The 21,927-nt window shown below is 36.9% G+C and overlaps 1 protein-coding gene across 2 annotated transcripts; it reads left to right on the top strand.

Annotated features, from left to right (window-relative positions):
• The first annotated feature begins 5,309 nt into the window (after positions 1–5,309).
• Positions 5,310–21,440, top strand: il17ra1a (interleukin 17 receptor A1a). Of its 2 annotated transcripts, none has more exons than XM_042511191.1 (11): positions 5,310–5,511; positions 8,043–8,067; positions 8,627–8,773; positions 8,907–9,028; positions 10,484–10,610; positions 13,210–13,257; positions 13,344–13,498; positions 14,427–14,501; positions 14,634–14,706; positions 16,947–17,060; positions 17,235–21,440. In XM_042511191.1, the coding sequence occupies exons 1-11, from the start codon at positions 5,416–5,418 to the stop codon at positions 18,680–18,682; spliced, it is 2,430 nt and encodes an 809-aa protein (XP_042367125.1). In that variant the 5' UTR covers positions 5,310–5,415; the 3' UTR covers positions 18,683–21,440. The 2 variants fall into 2 exon arrangements, with proteins under 2 accessions (XP_042367125.1, XP_042367124.1); XM_042511190.1 differs by having other exon boundaries at positions 16,944–17,060.
• Positions 21,441–21,927: the final 487 nt, after the last annotated feature.

Genomic DNA, 21,927 nt, shown 5'->3' with positions numbered 1-21,927 from the left:
AGGACAGTACCTCACATACCAACATACCATCCCTTCATTATAAAGTGCATATCTCCTCTCCTTCTCTCCCTTGAATCCTCTGGATAACCTCCTGCTTGAATGGCTTTGTCCAGGATTTATTCAAGTTTCTGTGAATCAAAAGATATTACAGTTCCTGATATCTCGTTGGATACTGATGCGGTACTTTGCAGTACCAAAGATTTTATTGATGCACCAAAATTGTGTGATGGTTAACAAAAAATGAATTTTAGCTAACCAAATGTGCGGGTTGAAAATTACAGACAAAGACACAACTTCCTCCTTTTGTTTGATGTATGAAATTGCACAAAGAATGATAAGTCCAGGCTGATATTTAAATTTAGTCCGTTTACATGATGTTAGAAAAAGTCAAGTTATTGTGTTAGTCCAACTAACTAACTAACTAACTGGAGTTTTAAAATATATGTTAACATGTTAGGCCAACTGAAATTATACTAAATCTCTTTCATGTACACAACTCAAGCAGCCTGAACTGTTCCATAGTCTACACATTGGGCTTCAACCCTGAGTCGAGCAGCATAAATTCGTAGAAAAAAACAAAACAAGATGAAGGCACCGAGTAAAGCATATTGGACATACAAAATTTACAGCACTGACTTAACTGTGCTTGACTTAACTGTGCATGTAAATGTACTGATAGCTATTGAACTGATGCTAAGCTTAACTTAGCAGCTGAGGAACTTTTGACTTGTTTAATGCAAATTTTCAAAAGCATTCATGATTTTTGAAAATGTGAAGAACACATTATGACTTATTTAGGACTCAAAACTCAAAAGGTTAGGGCATGGGACTTGCCTTTGAACTTGTCAGTCTTGACTTGTGACTTGACTCGGGACTTGCCTGTCTGGACGTGGGACTTGAGATTGGACTTGAGTGCAAATACTTGAGACTCACAGAGTTTGATGGTGATTGGAATGGGGGTTTCACAGTTTGCTGCTCAGGGCCGCTTTGTTTCTGTGTCCTTTATTTTTTTAATAATGTAAAGTTTTTCGCAGTGAACTTTTAGTTTCACCCCATTTTTGGAAAACTGTAGACAGCAGCTCATTTCTCTCCATTAGCTGACTGCAGAGAACATTATAGGGAGGACAGATAGAGGCCGGACGCTGCAGATATGGGTCAACTCTGATGGATGGCAGGCGTACTTCACTGCTATTAATGGAAAGGTCTGGAGGCCCTGCAGATATCTTTAAACAATAACCACAGATTTGACTGAGAAAAAATAATGATGGAAAGCTTCTGTTTTATGCAGCAGGGCCCAGAATAACTTCAGATATTGAACATATAAGCACATTTACTGCAGTGACATCAGCAGTCTGTAGACTTTTCATGAAACATGAAGCCAACAGCATGCTGTAAGATGGTAATGCCTTGCTCCATCAGCTGTATAAAAGGTTGCTTGAACTGAAGAAGCCTCTCGGATTTAGAGGTGAGGCATCTTACACACACTTGTATCGCTCTGCGCACAAAATGCGCCTTTCAAAATCAGGCTTTGAAAAAATTACACATTAATTGAATTAATTTTTGAATCAACATCAGTCCAAATCATAATTAAAGCTGTCTGAATCTGAATATCAAGTATTAATTTTCAGAATATTAACCCTTTAAATGCCACGTTTTTGTCATAATGCCACTATGTTTTTAGATGAAAAAGGAAAAAAAAGAATTATTTTCAATATACTACATGCTATTTTCATTATAATTTTTATTATCATAGCCTGGGATATGTCAATGATTAGTAGCAACATTGATTTTTTTACACTAATATTTTTTGTGCACTGTCAAATAATCACGCTCATACCGCCCTACACACAACATGCGCTTTTCAAAATCAGGTAATAGAAAATATCATATATTGATATTATTTTCCACTCTCATTGAGTTTAGTTTTTTAAACCAGCATCAGTTCTAAACATAAATACGAAATATTCCTTAATTTTCAGAATTCAGAAGTTTTTGTCACGATGCCACTATGTTTTTCGATGAAAGAAAGAAAAAGGAAAAAAAAAGATAAGCAGCAACATTGATTGTGACAGGTATGGTAAAAAAAAAAAAGAAAAAAAAGGTGTTGGAAAGATGATGGAAATTAGTAAAAATTACAAATTTCAAGGCAAAAGCCCAGAATTACACCCAGAAATAATACATACTTTGATGGCTGTGGGATCAAAACATGTCAGTTTGAATGGGTTTCAGTGGAGCATTTTTTGCACTTAACAATATGAATGTAACAATTTTGTTTACACAGTGCATTTTAGACTTATTGCAGGAGCTGAGCTGGAAATTCAAAAATTACACAAAAATACACAGTCTTGCAAGAATTAAGTAATATGCATGCACACAACCAAAATGATCAAAAAATGAAGAATTAAAAGTGCGTGAAATGTGCAGAAACATTCCCTAAGGTTTAAGAAAGTCAGCCAAGTCCAGTTGCCTATGATTTAGCACTTAGATTTATCTTATGTTCACATTATATCCTGTATACACTGAGTTTTCATCCCATGTGGACACAGAGGTATGGTGGCTGCCTGTGATAAATTCATCATCCAGCTCTTCAGCCCGTAGTCACCTCACTGACTTGTGCTGAAGGATCATGTCAGTCCACTCAGATCAGCAGCTCTTTTGTCCCACAGCACCGCCACATGTTGTCAATGTCTGTCAACACTCTCACTTATCCTGAAAAGAAGTTTTTATCTTATCTAGCAAGTCTGATCTCTGCCTGAACAGCTGAAACATCAGTACACACACCTGGACACAGCAGACACCCTCTGCTGCAGCTCAGGCCCACATGAGGAGGCCCCGTTCTGCTGCAGCAGCACACTGATCCATGACTGGAGCTTTCACTCACTGGCTTTGTTTCTGACCACAGCTGCCTATACTGTACATTATCTGAAGGCTGGGGGTGTGTCTAATTCAGGTGTGGCAGATTATCCCATCAGGTCCAGGTGTCAGGGGGGATACAGCATGAGATATGAGGGAGTGCCTTTTCTTTGCATTAGTGATGCTTGATTAAAGCTGGGGTAGGCGGTTTCATTGTAGCGTCATTGGGCAAAAATCCCATGACAGGCTTTGAGCATATTGTTAGTGAAGTGGTCTGAGAGAAAATTCGGCTCCTGAATTTTAGTTTTTATACTCAACACTGTATTGTGTTTGACATAGATCTGTGTCCCTTCATGGACTAAAGATTGCAAAAATGAAACCTCAAAGGACGTATGTATCTTAGATTGCAATTAGTTTGTTGTTTGGATTTAACAGAATAATTTAATCATTTAAACTCTGTGTTCAGCATCTACAAAGGAGTGTACATTATCATCTGATGTGATACGCAACAGAAAAATCATAAGGTAACGTAAGTATTTCAAAGTAATATCTGACAAGCCGTGCTGGAATGTGATATTTTAGGCATGGCGCTATCTTAAGATCATTATAAGTTAGTGAACTGCACCACATGTCTGTGAGGAATATTATAGCAATATAATAAAGGCATTAAAAATGAAATAGTGAGATATTGTGAAGTAGTTTTGCTATTCTAGGCATAATTACAGCTATTTTTATTATATTATTTATAATAGTAGTCCTTTTTTTTTTTTTTTTGGTTTTTTTTGTTCTTTTTGATCTTCCAGGACCTCATTGTGTTTACTGAGGTATCAGACCTCACTGGCTTGAAATTACAGGTCCTTGTCAATTACATAACACCAGAAAGAAAAAGAAAAAAAAAACTTTCCTACTTATCTGGGGATACTGAAGAAGTGTACTTTTTTTTGCACTACGAAGACAACTTTTATACATTGATTGATCTTTTTGAAATGTGACAGAAAAGTGCACAATAATATCCCAATGTTCGGTGACTCGAATACACAGAACATAGCAGTCCTCAAAATATCTGTGCTGCAGTTCAGTCTTTTTGTGCCATCTGCTGGTGAATATGTGGAAAGTCAACATGTCCTCCTCCCCCTCCACTTCCTCCTCCACTGTTCACTTGAAATTAGATAATAATCTGTAGGAGGCTGAGTCACATGTTCCCTTAGAAAGATGTTAACCCCGATTGTCTGCTGCTGAGCGGAGGCGGAGAAACATATGGTCGTGACATTTTTATTACAAGCTGATGAAGAAAAATTAAACAGCAAAGTAGCATGTTCCTCTGTACCCACTCTGCCATGCACGTAACAAGGACGAGACCTGAGTCACTATTCATGGTGCATTCCTGTCAGTGGGAAAAAATATGTGAAAAGATTATATTGTTTTTAAATCGTTGTTGAAATGTTTAAGTTTAATCTTTCTAAGTTTCAATTTTAGTTTTTTTTTTTTAATCATCGAATCAACATGGTTGTAAATGGTGTTTATATTGAACGAGTGTCTGAAGCTAGATTTCCTGGATTCATAAAAGACGACAAATTGATTTGGAGGAAAAAAATGTGTATTGGTGCTATGAAGAAAGCAACGAAGCTTAGAAGAAGCTTATTCTTTCATATTTCAGTTATTGCACCGAGGTGTGGGCCAACACGTTTACGACTAATACTAAACCTTCGTGTTACAGAAAAGAGCAACAAGACTTAAGGTGCATGCCAGAGAACATACTAACAGACTGTTTATCAGCTCATGTGTTTTGAAATTTAAAGATTTAGTTGAATCTAAAATATTATTAGTCATGTTTAAAGCCATAAACAGATTATTACCGGAAAATCTAAAGAGGCTGGTTATATTAAAATCCAACGACGAGGATCAGAGAAGAAAGTTTAATTTCAAAATTCATTACGCTCGCACTACATTAAAGCAGATGTGTGTTTCAGTATATGGAGTCAAACTGTGGAATGCTCTGGATAATGACTTCAAATGCAGCTCAAACATTATTCAATTTAAAAGGAGGTATAAAGAAAAAATAATGGGACATTATATTATATTTATATCTATTTATATTATATTTCTGAGTAACAGTAATGTTAAGAGAACTGTAATTGATTGTTTTTGTTGTTATTGCTAAATGTCATATGTTTTGTCTTTTGCGAGAAAAAAAAAATGTTTTTTTCTCATTGTTTTGAAAATTCTACACTGAAATTAACAAAAAAAAACAATCATAAATTAATAATATTGGGGGTATGAATCAGGGGCAAGCTTTTTTTTTAAATCATAAAAATCATTATTATTAATTAGGCCTATAATAACTTTAGCCGGAATCAGTGCTGTACATTCCCAGGCGTCATGAAGGCAGCATGAGGTAACTTACTGTAAACAGCAGGTGATTTGCATAGTTAACAGGAAGTTTTTACATTAATCAACAGCAGCGCCAGTCGCACACCATCGTCGTGTTTTCGCTGTAGTTTGGAACTGTCTAAAATGCTTTTAACCGGCAGGGACTTGGACTGACAGCAGTTTTTCTTCACAATGATACTTTTTAAAGCAGTTTTGGTGTTAGTGTGTGTGTCGCTGTCGTGCGGGGTGAGGGTTTTATCATGGCCTGCCCTTAACTGCTCCACACAGGTAAGCTAACCGACAACAAGCTGTTCAGGGCGTACACTTTCGCTAAATATTCGTATATTAGGTACACTGAATTATGTCTGGTTTATTATTCTACTTTACCTTTTTTACGCTGTTCGAAGTATTTCCTACAGTCTACAGCAATTTAATTATTATTTTTTAAATATATATCTTTGCAACAGAGACCACGTTGCTCGTTATAATTATGGGACTTGTTATATGGACAATATGTAACACAATTTTTAATCTACATAATAAAGTTAGATCATCTTAGATTTTTTTCCATTACCTGTAGTGCTGTTAATCAGTGTAGATAGTTTTGGTGTGAGATGCAGAGTGTTGGAGATATCGGCTGTAGAAATGTTTGCCTTCTCTCTATCATAATGGAAATAAATGGCATTCAGCTTGTGGGGCTCAAAGTGTCAAATATTAACTTGACAAACTCGCTGGTGGGTGTAGTTTGGCGGAAAAAAGTTCCTACATGAAACTGCTCGCAACAAGATCTCTCTTATCTTGAGGAAGCAGTTAACCCCTTGACACCAATGCAAATTGGCTTAATCTCTGTGAAAACAATAAATGAAAGCAATAGGCCAGTTAACAAGAAATTACCCCAAATAAGCAAGAAATTAGGTAAAAGGTTATTAGAAAACTACCTGAAAATTTAAAAAAAAAAGGGACAAACATGGTAAAAAATCAACAACAACAAACAAACATGGACATGACCTGAAAAAAGTGCTATATATGTAAATTTAAATATTTATAAATATATAGCAATTATGAAATTAGGTTAGTTAATTTCCTAGATATTTTCCCCTCAAAGAATACATTTCTAATATTTTCTCTCTTTTTTATAAAATTATTTTCAGTTCATTTTCTGTCAGCATTTCCTAATTTCTTGCAATTGTCTCTTGCCAAGTTGCATGTAGCCTTTGAAATACGTAGTTTGGTTTTTTGGGGTGCACTGCCCCTTTGAAAAGCCAAATGCCTTGACAGATTTTTGAAAAATAAACCTTATTAAGACAGTAGAACCTTTTTTTTTTTTTTTTTTTTAACTATGTGGGCATATAAAGATATATAACAGCATACTGATGCCAAGCTTAACCCTTTGAAACCTGGAGCGAAATCACTTATTTTGCGCTGCATTCAGATGCCTTTCATAAATACTTAAAACCCTGAGCAAATTGATTTTTTTTAAACTTGGGAGAAAAGGCCATAAGCAACTTATAAAGAAATGGTCTGAAAAGTTCAAGAAATTAATATATTTAGAAATGTTTTTCTCAGCTAGTGAACCGTATTTAAAGGTATTATATTTATATATTTAAAACTATTTTTATAGAATTAATTTAACTTTGAAGTTTTTTCAGGTTATTTAATATGTTTTTTTACTTTCCCTTTTTTAATATTTATTTCCTTTTTAAGCTAATTTACAGGTAATGTAGTTTTTACTAATTTGTTGCTCGCCAACTATTTTTTGAAAGAAATCAAACAAGATGCTTTCAAAATAAAGTCTGAAGATATTTAGTTAAATCAATGCATGAAAGTTTTGCAAAACACTGCTGGTTTCTTGTTATGAATATTAAAAAGTCCCCAAAGTTTAAAAAGTGATATTTTGGATTTTGTGCACACAAGTTGCACACATTATCTTGTGGCTAGAAGGTATTCTCTTGTGTGCACAAGTTAGCTGACTATTTGGTCCCAAAAAGATATTAACTTGTTCCAATGAGGTAATTAGCCTTTTTGGACTTTGGGGACGTGTGTGCGACATCATACAGTATGTTTTGGTTTTTCTTACAAAGACTGATGCTTATCCTTGTGCAGGCATACATTTTAAAATTTGCTTTGCCTTTACATTTCTATATGTTTTAAATGTGTGTGAAACATTTATAATTGTATCAATATTTGTATGGCATCTTTCATATATACAGAAGAGCTCATATATACGCCGTAATGTCGGCTGCACTATCTTGTCATTTTGACTTTGAATGTTATTCTGTCATAACACCACGTGAAAGTTTCTTGTTGAAAGAAAAATGCATCATCATTACATTAAAGTATCCTGTTGAAGTATTCTGATTTTACATGTTGCCAGTAGAGCTGTGATTAATCAGTTAATTGGCAACTATTAAATGAATCACTAACTAATTTGGTACTATTAGTCGGTTTGAATTATTTTTTCTCAAAAATTATTCTCTGCAGGTTTTAAATGTAAATATCTTCTGGTTTGTAGTGACAGTAAAGTGAATATCTTACAGACAAACAAGACATTTTAGGGCATCACCTTGGGTTCTGATCAACATTTTTCAATATTTTCTGACAGTTTATCAATTAAACAACTAATTGATTAACATAGAAAAAATGGACAGATTAATTACCAATGAAAATAATCCTTAGCTCAAGCTCCAGTTGCCAATTACAGTTTGATTTTTTTGTGTTTTTTAAGAGTTTTTTGTATAATTGGTGAAAAGTTGGCAAATCATTAAATTAAAATTATAGTTCTAATTTCTAATCTCCTTTTCTTTTTTTTCCTGCCACAGGGTTTGAGATGTAGCGTCACCACGAGTGAGTGAATTTCACTCTTCCTTATTTCTTTTTTTGTCACATTCATATTACATTTAAATATTGTTCAGTATTCTTTACCCCAATGGTCACAGGGTTTATATGTAATATGTAATATTGGGTACATACTCTATCTTAAAAGTGATATTGACATTCCACAAAATTCCACTCAAACTATATATATATATATAATATATATATATATATATATATATATATATATATATATGTGTGTGTATGTGTGTGTGTGTGTGTGTGTGTGTGTGTGTGTGTGTGTATAATTTGTATTTTATTTTAGCACTTTTTCAGATCTTTTTCTGATTTGTTTTTCTACTTCTATTATTAATTTTTGTTTGGCTAATTTCCGCTAATTTTCTTGTACCTTTTTGTCAATTTTTTCTTTTCTTAATGCTATTTTTTGGTCATTCTTGTTGCTTATTGCCTGCTTATCATGTTTTTGAAAGAAATCAAGCAAAATTACGGTTTAAAGGGGGTTAATGAAGAAATAAATCAACAAAAAAAACATGAATGTGCATGGATAATGGTCTGTGTCTGTGTGCAGGTAACTGTTTGGACAGTGAATGGCTGGATGTGCATGAGTACACTCCCAGCAGTCCAGAGGGGTTTCAGGCGTCTGTGGACACTAGGTGGGATGAGACAGGACACCTGCAGCCGGTACTGATGGCCAACTGGATGATAAAGGATGATGGTGAGTCAGTGTGCCGTCTCAAGTGTTACATGGGAATGATATAAAATGCAAGAAGTGTACAAGGAAAGTTTGGATTTCTGTTAGGTGTGATGTAGTTAAGACAGGAAGTGAGCTGTGCTGTGTTTGTCCTCAGGCAGTATTGCTGCGCTGAATGCCACCGAGCTGCATGTCCTGGTGCTGTCCACCAACATGAACCTGTGTGTTCGATATACTTTCAAAGACAAACTCCCGATGAGGAGTCCATCAGGGGACAAGGTGGGTGGCTCACAACAACTGAAATAGCACTTACTGCGCCATTATCAAATGTCATAGCCATTATGATCTATATTTGTACATACAGGTAGCACATATTTTATTTTATCAAGATGACTCAGCCGTTCTTATGTCTGTCCATCCGTCCTCATGTCTGTCTGTCCTCATGTCTATCCGTCCCTCCATCCTCACATTCGTCCGTTTTTTCTCATGTCTATCCATCCCTCCTACCTCATTCCCGAAATTCCTCATGCCCATCCTCATGTCCGCCCGTCCTCACGTCCGCCTGTCCTCATTTATGTCCGTTCTTATCTTGTACAATATACCAAGAACCCCTTGAGAGAATTCAAGGGGAATTTTCAAATTTGGCACAAACGTCCATTTTTACTCAAAAATGTATTTGCCAGATTTTTGCGGTCAAAGGTCAAAGTCATTGTGACCTTGTCTGTCTCAGTCTCATTAACGGGATATGTCAAGAACACCATGAGGGAGTTTTTCAAATATGGCATAAACGTCCACTTGGACTCAACAATGAATAAATTACAATTTGGTGGTGATAGGGGAAAGGTCAAGGTCACTCTGACCTTGTCTGTCTCTCCTGGACTGACTATCTCAAGAACACCTTGAGGGAGTTGTTTTTTTTTTTTTTTTTTCAAATTTGGCACAAATGTCCACTTGGACTCAACAATAAACTCATTACAATTTGGTGGTCAAAGATCATGGTTGATGTGACCTTGCATCCTAGTCATTCTTGTGAATGTACTATCTCAAGAACGCCTTGGGGGAATTTGTCAAAGTTTTACACAAACGCCGTCTTGCCATCAAGAATTAACTAATACAAATTTGGTGGGTGAAGGTCAAAGGTCATGGTCACCGTGACCTCATAAAACTGTGGCCCAAACTCAAAATTTGTTTGCTAATTATTAAAAAATTTAAAACTGTAGTTTGTGAATATGTCCTGCTGTTAATATCATAGATCATATGATCAATACTGGACCTGATCCAGGTTCAACTTTTTTCATCAGAGACGTGTGTTCAATCTATGGCTACAGCTACAATCAGCATTTAAAGAATATTTGAATTTATCATGTAAAGAATAAAACAGTGTACATGATACTTGATAAGAAACACTCGCTGAGATACACTGTTGTTTTCTTAATACTGACAGACATCATTTTCATGCACACTTCCCCTAAACTGGATCGTTTTTCTGATTTCAGTGTAGATGAAATGTGCAGCTGTACTATAGCAAAAAAATGAAATACATCAAGATCAGATAAATATAGCTGTATCGAAATATATTTATAAAGCATGGCTTTGGGCAAAGCCCAGCAGCACAGTTTTATATGTGGTAACAGTCTGTAATTGATCAAAACCATAGAAATACGATGAGTAGAAAGGACAGTCATTTTATTTCTATGGTCCAAACATTCAGACAGTATTGTTTTATGTTTTCAGTGGTCGTTCTCAGCTAACATGCTGGTGTTGGACCCTGGTCAAAAATACCATGTCTCTGTCTTCAACATCCCCAAACCAGAGATGGGTCACAGCATCTATGATGTCAGCGCTACTGTCAGCGTACCAGGTGAGTTGAGGTTGAAACCAAGCAGCAACCACTACGGTTAAAAAAAATGAAACCAACATGGAAGTTCCTCTAATGGCCACTAGAGGCTGGCTCCAAGAATCAGTCAATCCCCACAGCCCCCCATGCTAAACTGCACAACTTAACAGCAGAAATAATCATGTTTACAGCCGGGGACAAAGCTAATTGTCCACATTAATGACTCTACAGGCGTTGAATTTATATGTAAGTCTTATGTTTAAATAATATTATTTAGGCAAAAAGTTATGCCTAAATAAAGGCGTGGCCGCTTTGAGTAAAAGATGTGTGTCCTTCGTTGACATCACTAGCATGGTGACGTTGGTTTAGTTACATGATAATGGCGTAATTACAGATTTACAGAGTGTAGGCGTAGCTGTAGCTGTCTCCTCTTTAACGTGTTCAGTTTTTGAAAATGAATTTGTACGGCTTTGGTCGCCTTTAAATTTTGTTCAGGGTTTGAATGCACTAAAAAAAAAAAACATTGGATATTCCATTTTTGCAGAAAGTACATTTTTGTTTAAAAAGTTTTGTCTGTTTGTCTGTTTTTCGATTGCAAAAATGAACTTTAGCATTGTCACAGTTGATCATAGCTGTAATTGCACAGTGCAAACTAAGCTAGCAGCTAGCATTAGGGTTAGCTTCACGCTTTTGGCCAAATAATGTCACTACTGGCTTCAAAAATCAAAAGTGGTTGACAGCCAAGATGCCAAACTCAAGGCTTCAGAACGGGAATCCACAAATCAAGTGGTGACATCACCATGACTATGTCTGTCATTTTGTACAGTCTATGACCAGAAGGAGCTTCTGCTCTGTTCTTGCTCTTGTTACCGTTTGGTTGACGTTTTAAGTCAGTTTTGTTTTATTGTTTTAAATGTATTTCCACATTTGTATTTAAGTCTTTGTAACCCAAGCTAATTGACAAGAAGACAATGGAAGAATGCAATGAAGAAATTACCCCAAAATTAGCAAGAAGTCAATAAAAAGTATAAGAAATTATATGAAAATAGGTATTCAAAAAAAAAACAACAAAAAAAAAACATCACCACATAAAACCCCAGAACCAAACAAAACAAAACAAGAAAAACAAACACAAGGTAAACAAGACTTGGAAAGAGTGCTTGAAAAAAAAATCCTGTAACAATTTTGTAATTTTAAAAATGTAATTATGATATTATTTAAAAAATATTTTTTCCTGTTTTATCACTAGGCATTTTCTCCTTTGCCTTTTCAAAAATCATTTTCTAAATTTACTTATTTCTTGCAAGTGTAGGAACATGAAAGAACAAGCATGTGCTCAGGGTTCAAAGGTTTAAATACTAGTGAAAGGTGTCTCAATGCAACAAAAGAACACTGATGTCGCTCAGCGTTTTTAAAAGGTTAATCAAACCCATCTCATTCCAGTTTTCTTAGTTTTGAAGTCTAAATAAAGTAGTTAACAGGAATATCGAGGATTATGTGCAGTTTATACACTGATATATGAGGTGTTTGAAATGATTACCAGATCAGCAGCTTTAAAGGTCGTAGGCGACAACTAAAAACAGAATACAGAGGAAGATGATTCATGCAACTCCTGTGCAATTTCCTCAAAAAAAAGAAAAAAAGTTGCAGGTGAAATAAACAAACTAGGGTAGATTTTGTGCATCCGATGTTGTCTTCACTTTACAGAACTTTGAGTCATCTTGACTTGACATTAACTCTTTGAAACCTGGAGCAACACCAGTTTCCTTGTGCTGCATTCAGATGCCGTTCTCATACATTCAAACCTTTGAAACCTGGGCACCTTGGTTTGATTTCTTTTGAAAACATGTCTAAAAGGACAATGAGCAATGTGGCACGAGATGTCCTGCAAACTGCAAGAAGTTAGGAAAGAAAAAGACCTGACAATTAGTTTCATAAAAGAGGGAGAGGGAGAGAGAGAAAGAGAGAGAGAAAATGTAAAAACTTAAAAAAAAAAAAAAAAAAAAACAGGGGAAAATGTCCAGATATTCTATTTATAATCTTTTAATATAATTATAACTATTCTTTTTTTTAAAATTTCATAACAATTATAAGATATTCTGTTTTTTAATGTATTGTTTATTCATTTTTTGTAACCCTTTTTTTGCTTTTATTTTTTTGCTAAATTTCAGGTAAAAAAAAAAAGGCAATCAGCAGCATGGCAGGAGATGTCCGGCAAATTGCAAGGAAATAGGGAAAGAAAAGACCTGAAAATTAGTTTCATAAAAGGGGGGGAGAAAGAGAAGGAGCAAAATTTGGAAAATAATAATAAAAACAAATAGGGAAATATGACAGGAGAATTATATTTATTACTTTTATAATAATTATAATTATCCTAAAAATGTAAGATATATAAAAAGAATAGTTTAGAAACTATTCTATTCATATATTTATTTAGTTAGTTATTTATTTAATCAGTATTTTATTTAAGTTATTTTTTTGTCGTTACCTTTTTTTGCTTTTTTTTTTTGGCCAAATTTCTGGTCATTGTCTTGCAACTCATAACTTGTAACCTGTTTTCGAAAGAAATGCAGCCAATTTGTTGAGGTTTTCAAGGCTTAATGAAACTGTCTTGTTGACTCAGGTTGTCTGGATCCCAGAATGCAGATGACCCAGTTTTGCATAGAGAGAGGTGAGTCCCTGACATCTAAAAGTCCAGTCACAGGGAGTCAGCCACATGAAGCGGCGCTAACATGTCGTCTTGTTGCCGTTCTGCAGGCAGTCTGTGGCAGCCCAACATCAGTGTGGCTCAGATCGATACAGCCGGTGGAAGATCTGCTCTGGCTGTCAGCTTCTCACCTCACTCGCTCTGTGACGAGTACATAGTTATTGTTAAGTGCTCCACTATCCCACAGGTCGAGCGACCGTTCAAGGTAAGACCCCATCATGACGCTGGACATTCAGCTGTGTTTGAGGAGCACTCGTGCGGTTGGCTGTCTGGCACAGAAAATGAGTGCTTTCTCCTTTTCAATGGTTTGACCTAGAACCTTCCTGAATGTGCTCATTACAACATCCTGTGTTTTGTACCTTAGCCTAGTTTCTAGCCCAATTTTTTTTCCCTTTATGTCAGTACAGGAAGCTGAGCCCTGCTGCTCTGTTTCCACTGACTGTAACAAAAGGCTGCTCATTATAGCCTGTCCAAAATACAATCAATCTGAAAAAACTGTTTATTACAGGTCCATTATTTCATAGCACTGTCTATAGGATAAATTCAATCCAAAAAAGTAGGCTTTAAACTGAAATTAAGATTATTATTCACGAGTACATGACTTCATTTGAGTTTTGATAGTGTATGTATCATTTTGATCTTATTTGCAGGTTGTTAGTAATATTTTTTTAGTCTAGCTAGACCGAGGGTGTTTATCTTATTTATTATTATTTTAATTATTATTATAAATATTTTTCTTTCACTCATTTATTTTATTGATTACTATTACTTTTGATTACTTGTTTCTGTTGTAATGTAATGTTATGTTGTTTTGGACCCCAAGAAGACTAGCTTGTCGCCTAGGCGTCAGCTAATGGGGATCCTTATAATAAACAAATAAATAAACATATAAAGCTCATGGCATCCTCACAGAGACATGAGCTGTAGTTCATCAGGGGTGACACGTGTCCTTTCTGAGGACTAGACTGTCTTTGGTTGTAACCACAGACCTTATTTCAGTCATCCAACCAAAAACCCATTGACTTTGAGACAAGGGACTCTAAAGTCATGCTAGTTATGCATTTTTAAACAAAAACGTGTGAATGTAGCCTCAATGATGAAAGACTGTGCATGACAAAAACTCTCTTCTCCAGGGTAATCAGACGACCCTGACTGTAAGTTTCAGCCTCGACAAATGGCCGAGATCTTGCTGCCAGTTTGATACTCAGGTAAAACCTTTCAAAATAACTAACTGAGGATGTCAGTGTGTAACTGAACTGTTGTTTCCAATGCCTCTGCATTCTCTACGATCACATATGACTCTAATGTTAAAGTTAACACGACTTCATTCTTCACTGCAGATCAAACCTCTTTTCCCACAATGTGGTCAGGACTGTGTCCGTCGAAAGAGAACTCTGGACATTTGTCCTCACGGTATGTTGGCAGATATCAGTACCATAGCTAAGTGATTAGGTGCTCTATCTCTCCCAAAGCTACAAATATCTTTCCTTGAGCTTCCCTTAATGACTCGGATAAAATGCAGTGGTCTTCCCACATGATGTGTTCATAGACTGTCCGAAATTTGAAAATCCAATGACAATTTCTGTTTTTATGGTTTCTGGCTATGATAAATGGTGTAATGGTGTAATTTTGGTGATTGTTATTTTGGCAGGCCCGTGTGTTTTCTTTAAAAATTGCCAACAATTTTACAAGAAAAAAACCTCATCAAATTAGTGATAAAATCACCAAAAATCTAAAAGAAAAAGAAATCACAAAAAATGTTTTAAAAAAAATTAAAAAAAAATAAAATGCCAAAAGTTTTAAAGAAGAAAAAAAATGGTACTATTTTTTATTTTAAATCACCAGATATTGTCAGCATTTTTAAAGAAAACATGCTGGCCTGCAGGTTTGGAAAGCGTGTTTTCTTTAAAATTTGGCTGTAAAATAAATACAAAAATATTTAAAGTTGTACGCCATAAGTTCCTCCCTAGTGTTTTAAAAAAATGTTTGACATGCCTTCCCATTTTTGCACTGACCCCTCCCCTCTCATAGATAATGAACAGCCCCTAATTAAGATAAAAAGCTCTGGATCTCTAGTTTTAAAAAATATTTTATATTTTGTCCTAAAATCCTAAACATGCCCCTGAGTTACAACACATCTTTGTCGCACAACACAACCAAAATAGGTAAGAAAAGCCTTTGTTGATTTCAGAGGGGAAATTTGGAGAAATAAATGCTGTTTGGATAACCTTTCAGTGGTGCCAGCCACATCACAGCAGGTGGCCATTAAGTCAAAATGGTCAAAGCTCCACCTGTACATCAAACTATTTTGTCCACATTCCCTAAATTATTCCTACTGCCACCTCAGTAATGTGTGTTCACTGCTTAACCTCAGTGACTGGTGATGAAGAGGATGTGCGCTTTGAGAAAAGAGACAATAAACTACTGAATGACACGCAGGACAGATGAGTGCTCATAGATGAACTCTCCCCACAACAAGTCACTGTGTTTTTAAATCAGCATGTACAGTGTCTCTTTAACTTCTACCAGGAAATGCAACTACAAGTAAAAGGAACATTTTGTTTTTTTAAGCCTGTTTATCATTTCTCTGCTTCACCTTTCTCTCCATCAGTAAAAAAAACAGGTACATTACTTACCACAGACAGTCAGTTTAAAGGGTCGAATGTCTCCTTTCCCAAACTTTGTTTCCTTAACTCCTTCTCTGCACCTCCTCCTTGTTACCTGGAATGTTAGAGGGAAATTTAGGGTCTATTTTGATAGGTTTATGTATTTCAAGAACATATAAAATTGCAATCCAATTGGTTCAAGTAATTCTAACACAAACCAAAAGAGTACAATTTATTTAATAAATCAAATAAAACATGAATTACTAGCTAGCTAGTTCATAGAATTTACCTTATTTACATTCAATTTCTGTAATCAGTCAATAAATTCTGTGTATTTCATATGCCGAATATAGTTACATAAACTTGAAGTAAATACAACATGCCTAGAATTTATTAACAGTAATTGCATAAAATTAGAGTAAATAACTTTTTAAAACTTTATTAAAGCACAAGCTTTATTTATGTCAGTTCGACATACTTGAAATACATAGAATTAATTAACACTAATTATATAATTTTTTATGTAAGTTAATTCAACATATTTGAAATACATGTTATTTGTCAATACTAATTATGTAAACTTTATTCAGTAAATTAAACATACTTGAAATACATAGAGTTAGATCAAGAAATTAAGCCCCTTGAGGGAAATATTAAGGTCAAGTGTTGTTGTAGTTTGAGTATTATGTACACCAGTTTTAATCAAACTTAATGTTGTTATGTAATATACATTTTAGACTACTCTGGGGCTACAGACTAATAGTCACCATGGTGTCAACATCTGTGGACACCAGATGCTTGAAGGGAACTACTTCAGTGGAGAAGTGAAAGCGTTGCTAGAGGAAAAGTTAGGACATCAACAAAGTCATTCAGATTCAGCCCTGTGGAACTTAAATGTACATATAGTGACGGAAATCATTCCAGTAGCCACACTGACAGACTGACCAACTGACTGAATCTGCAATCCATAAAGCCTTTCCACTAGCAATAAAACAACACCTTATGGGAAATTCTAATCAGTGAACTGTGTTCTGATTTCCTCAGAAGAGCCAACAGATGCCCCAAAGGTTCCTGTGAACCTGTACGTGTTCATTGTCCTAGGAGTGGTGTTTGTGTGTGTTGTGACGGCAGTTATTATGTGCATCCTCCGCCGAAAGCAAGGTTAGTTACATATTTAATACATTTTCAGGTCCAGCTCTATGGAGTTCTAAGTTCAAAATGAATCTAATTTCATTTTCACTTGAAGAAATGTTGTTTATTTGTGCCTTTATAATGTCATTTTTAAAATGACTGAATTTGGCGATGGCATTTATCTGAGCTCTCATGCACTTTCAGGCAAACCTGTTGTTCCTGATCCACCTGTGCCACCTAAGATACCGTGGCAGCAGCAGCTTAAACAAACACCTAAAGTGCTGGTTATCTACTCCCAGGACCACAGCCTCTACAGGGATGTGGTGCTAAAGCTCTGCGCCTTCCTCCAGGCTAAGTGTGGCACCAAGGTGTTGGTGGACCTGTTAGACTCCACCTCTGTCGGAATGGTGGGGCGCCTCCGCTGGCTTGAGTGGCAACGACAACAGCTGAAAAATCCTTCGGACAAGATCCTGGTGCTGTGCTCGCAAGGCGTCCAGGCAAAGTGGAGAGCCATGTGCGGTCAAGGTCGGGTGATACTTAGGGAAGATGTTCTCTCCCCAACTGACGACATGATCACTCCCTTTCTCAACCTCTTTCTACCTGACATGTACCAGGCAGGCATGCTTGGCAAGTACATGGTGGCTTACTTCAATGACATCAGTGGGGAACAAGACATTCCATCAGTTTTTGACATCGGAGTCAAATACAAGCTGATGAAGCATTTTGAAGAACTGTACTTCCGCATCCTAGATGTGGAGAAGTACCAGCCAGGTCAGGTGAACCACATCAAAGGCATTGGTGGGGACGATTATTTTGACTGTCCCTCAGGCAGAGACCTTAAGAATGCCATTGAAACCTTTCAGGCCTACCAGTTGGAAAATCCTGATTGGTTTGAAAAGGAGTGTGTGGCCAGTGAGGAGGAGGTCAGGAATAAGGCTAACCTGGTCATTGACCAGCTGCAGATCCCTCCAGTCCTAGAGTGTATTCCTCTAATCAGAGAGGGACCTCCTGTCTACTTCCATGAGGTAGAAATCCATGAGAATGCCGACAGCGTTCATGTCCTCACACCTGAACTGAACCCAGAGCGCGAGCTGTCGTCAGTGGTAGAACTGATACCAGAAGTGAACCCTCAATATCCATCAAACCTGGATGAAATGTTGACAGATCACATGTATCCTCACAGGCCCAGTTCGTCGGTTTACATAGCTGAGCCTATTTCAAACAGCACGCGACTACCAAGACAGAACTGGCTCTCCCTCGAGGAAGAACCATTGGGTCAAAATTATACTGAGGAGGAGGATTCCCTGCTACCTATGAGCCAACTCCCCACTCATTCGTACCAGAGAATCCCGGCCCGACAGTACTCCCTGGACTCAACACCTCAAGAATCCTCATGTCCCAGCATGCAGAGTGACTATATCCCTCCATCTGAAATTAACCACTCTCAGCCTGTGGAGATGGAGGAGGATGGGGTTCTGGAGCCTATTGGAAAGGGTCCAAACAGTGGATCTGATCAAGGCTACATCTCCAAAATGTCCTCCCAGCCTGAACCACCTTTCAAAGAGGATCCACTGGTGGCTCTGAGAAGACTGCAGGAGGAACTGTTTCAGAACTGTCTCCCGTACTCTGACATAGATCCTGAAGGGTACTGATGCTCATGGTGCAAAATGTGTATATCCATTAATCCAATTTTATCTGCTTATCAGGGGCTAGGTCGGGAGGCAGCTAGCTTGGCAAGATACTACAGGTGTCCCTCTCCCCAGCAGCATTGTCCATCTCCTCCTGGTGGATCCTGAGGTGTTCCCAGGCCAGATTAGATATATAATTCATTCAGCATGTTCTTGGCCTTCTACTTGTTGGATGTATCTAGAAAACCTCGAACAGGAGGTACCCAGGGGGCATCGTAAACCACCTCAGCTGACCCCTTTTGACACGAAGAAGCAGTGGCTCTACTCAAAGCTTCCTCCCGAATTTTTGAGCTCCTCACCCTGTCTCTAAAACTGAATCCAGCCACCCTAAAGAGGAAACTAATTTCAACCTCTTGTATCCATTCTTACAGTCACTGGCCAAAAATCATGAACATCGATAAGGGTTGGAAAGTAGACAGACTGGTTATGCTTTGCCTTCTGGCTCAGTTGCCACTTCACAACAATCTGACACACCAAACCACCTGTCCATTTCCTGCTCCAATGTATCCTCACCCATGAATAAGGCCCAGAGATAGTTGTACTCCTTTGCTTTGAGCAGTAACTCACTCCTAACCCAGAGGGGGGCAATCCATCGTTTCAGTAAAACCATGGCCATGGCCTCAGAATTATTGACTCTCATCCTAGTCACTTCACACTCGGCTGCAAATCACCCCATTACATGGTGTATGTCATTGTCTGACCATGATGAGTCCAAAGTCCACCCCAAAAATAAGTATTAAACCTTTACTGACTTTAACTGTCATCACCTGAATGTACAGTAGGAGGGTCAAAGGGCTAATTTCTGCTCGATGTTCAATACAAATGTAAAGACAGATGGAGTCTTCTGTGCACTCCCTCCATTCATTTTGTACGCATTTGTGCATGTTTTCTGAAAGCTTCTGGATACGGACAAAACAGAGCAGTACCACTGGAGATTGTGGGGGCAGTGTAGCATATTTAAAGCAAGATACGACTATAGGGGATAACAAAGACATTTTTGAAAAACTACGAAATCTAAGAAATATATGATACTTTGAATACAATTCAGTCCACATCGTGATGTATTCAGTGGCCTCACAGACCACTGCAGTATTCAAGACTGCCTCAGCTAAAAGATACATTATTACGACCTCCTTCACTGTCGCCTTGTTTGTTGTTATGAAACTTTTGACTCCGCCCTCTAATGCCATCTATTGGCTGTATCTGTGCCAACAGAAAGGACACATGGAAATGTGAGGGCAGTGACGTTTTTGTTTAAAATAGAAATATATATTTTCCTACTTAAAGGGAGTATAAACAAGCCTTAAGAGCTCCAAGCACAGGTGTTTTTCTGTGGCCAGTAAACTGTGGGGCTATTGTGTTACATATCCAGCGTTTGTTGATTATTTTCTAAACACAATAATCCATGTATTCTTGATATGCTGTGTGATCAAAACAGATGAAGACAAATCAACTTGATCATGCCATAGAACAAAGAAGCAGACATGGTGACTGCAGTGCACATACAGATTGATTCAAAATTTCTTAATGTATTTTGAATTGGTTGTCAGAAAAGAGTCTTGAGTAGTCTTAAGTACTCTGTACTTATTCTGATAGACTGACAACATTAGCTACAAAAATGCAGATTTTTCAAAACTGCACTGAAAGAAATATTTTGATGTGATGGGTTGTCATTTAGCAATGGGAAAAGGTGAAAGCTCCACCAAACAGTGAAAGTATTCCTCATTGGAGGTATATGCAAATAGCCTTTTTTGTTATCTGTGTTTGTGTGAGGATTGCATTTTCTTTGACAATGAAGGTCTTTGTTGACTAATGCCTCTAACAGCACTTAATTTTGTCAGTTTCACAGCGCTTATCAATTATTTCCCTCTGTTATTAAAAAAACCCATAATTAAACCATTTTGTACAGTACTTTCCTCAGATTTATTTCAGGTTTCAACCACATAATACTCTGTCTTACATCTACAGTACATAGATTGGATTATATCAGCACAGATTTACACCACACAACTTTACAGTACAGGTAGAATCCCATCTGTAAACAACAGCAATGTTCTTTCCCTGTAAACAAGTTTGAAGAAAAAGAAAGCCCATAGTATATAAGACAGAAGAGTGTTTAGATTGCACACATTGTGTTTTTCATTGCACTAAAGAGGAGAAACCATTCGAATCTGTGTATTGGCTCCTTTGAATATCCATCTCCATGAAAGCCTTTGGTAGTTTCAGTGTAGTTATGCAGTGTGCGTGTTCATGCACGTTAAAGGCCCGCTATAGTTCAGTTTAAAGTGAATAAATGGTCCCGCTTGTGATTAGACTGTGTGGTAAGATTCATGTGCAAATTCAAATAAAGATTGTTAAAGAGCCTTTCCAACAGCGCAGGATACATTTGCAAAGGTTTAGCAGATTACTGGCACAAGGAAATAATACAAAATAGTATAAAATATAACATTTAAAATACTTTGGCAATATATGATAAGCGGTAAGCAAACAGAAGCCGTCTCAGTGCAACATGAGGAGCGAAGCCGAGAGAACCACTGAAGCACTGAACGTATAGTATGTGTGTAGCAGAAGCTCTTGGATCTGTAGTCCTCTACAGAGGTCAAATATCAGGGTCAACATCATAACAACAGCCTGCTGTCTGCGGCGTGAATCAACAACTTTCCAAAAATCTGACACATTTATTTATCCAACATTCTGTTGAGTTTTTTTTTTTTAATTAATTCTGGATTTTGTCAAAAAATAATCTCAAGATCCACTTACTCACTCTCAACATCTCACAGTCCACATCAGCAGTCTTTGTCATGGAGACACCTCTGTCATCATGAGACATGAGTATCGAATGTTAACTTTGACGTAAAATCAAGAAGTTGGTAAAAACCGTCCTAGACTTGATGAACATTATGAATGGGTCTCTATTTCCTGTTGGAATATTTTTGCAGTGTATGTAAATGACATCAGCCAACAGGAAGTAAACATGGATCCAGGCTGTTGCCTAGCAATGCAATTCCTGTAAAATGGTCTGTTTACTACAGAATAGAGCACCCCAGGAATGAGTCTTAAAACCCGGAAGTCAGTAAGCATTTTAGCAGTCCTGCTTCCCTCGTCTCAAAGTCAACAGGCTTTTTTAATGTGTTTTTGGTAAGATGCTTAAAATAAGGTCTGTGGTTAACACAAACTGAAGAGCTTTTCACATTTTGTTCTACGACATA

Source organism: Plectropomus leopardus, chromosome 22 (assembly GCF_008729295.1).
Source record: "Plectropomus leopardus isolate mb chromosome 22, YSFRI_Pleo_2.0, whole genome shotgun sequence".
NCBI lineage: Eukaryota > Metazoa > Chordata > Actinopteri > Perciformes > Serranidae > Plectropomus > Plectropomus leopardus.
The sequence above is the reverse complement of the archived record's forward strand: the minus strand, read 5'-3'. Positions and strand labels throughout refer to the sequence as shown.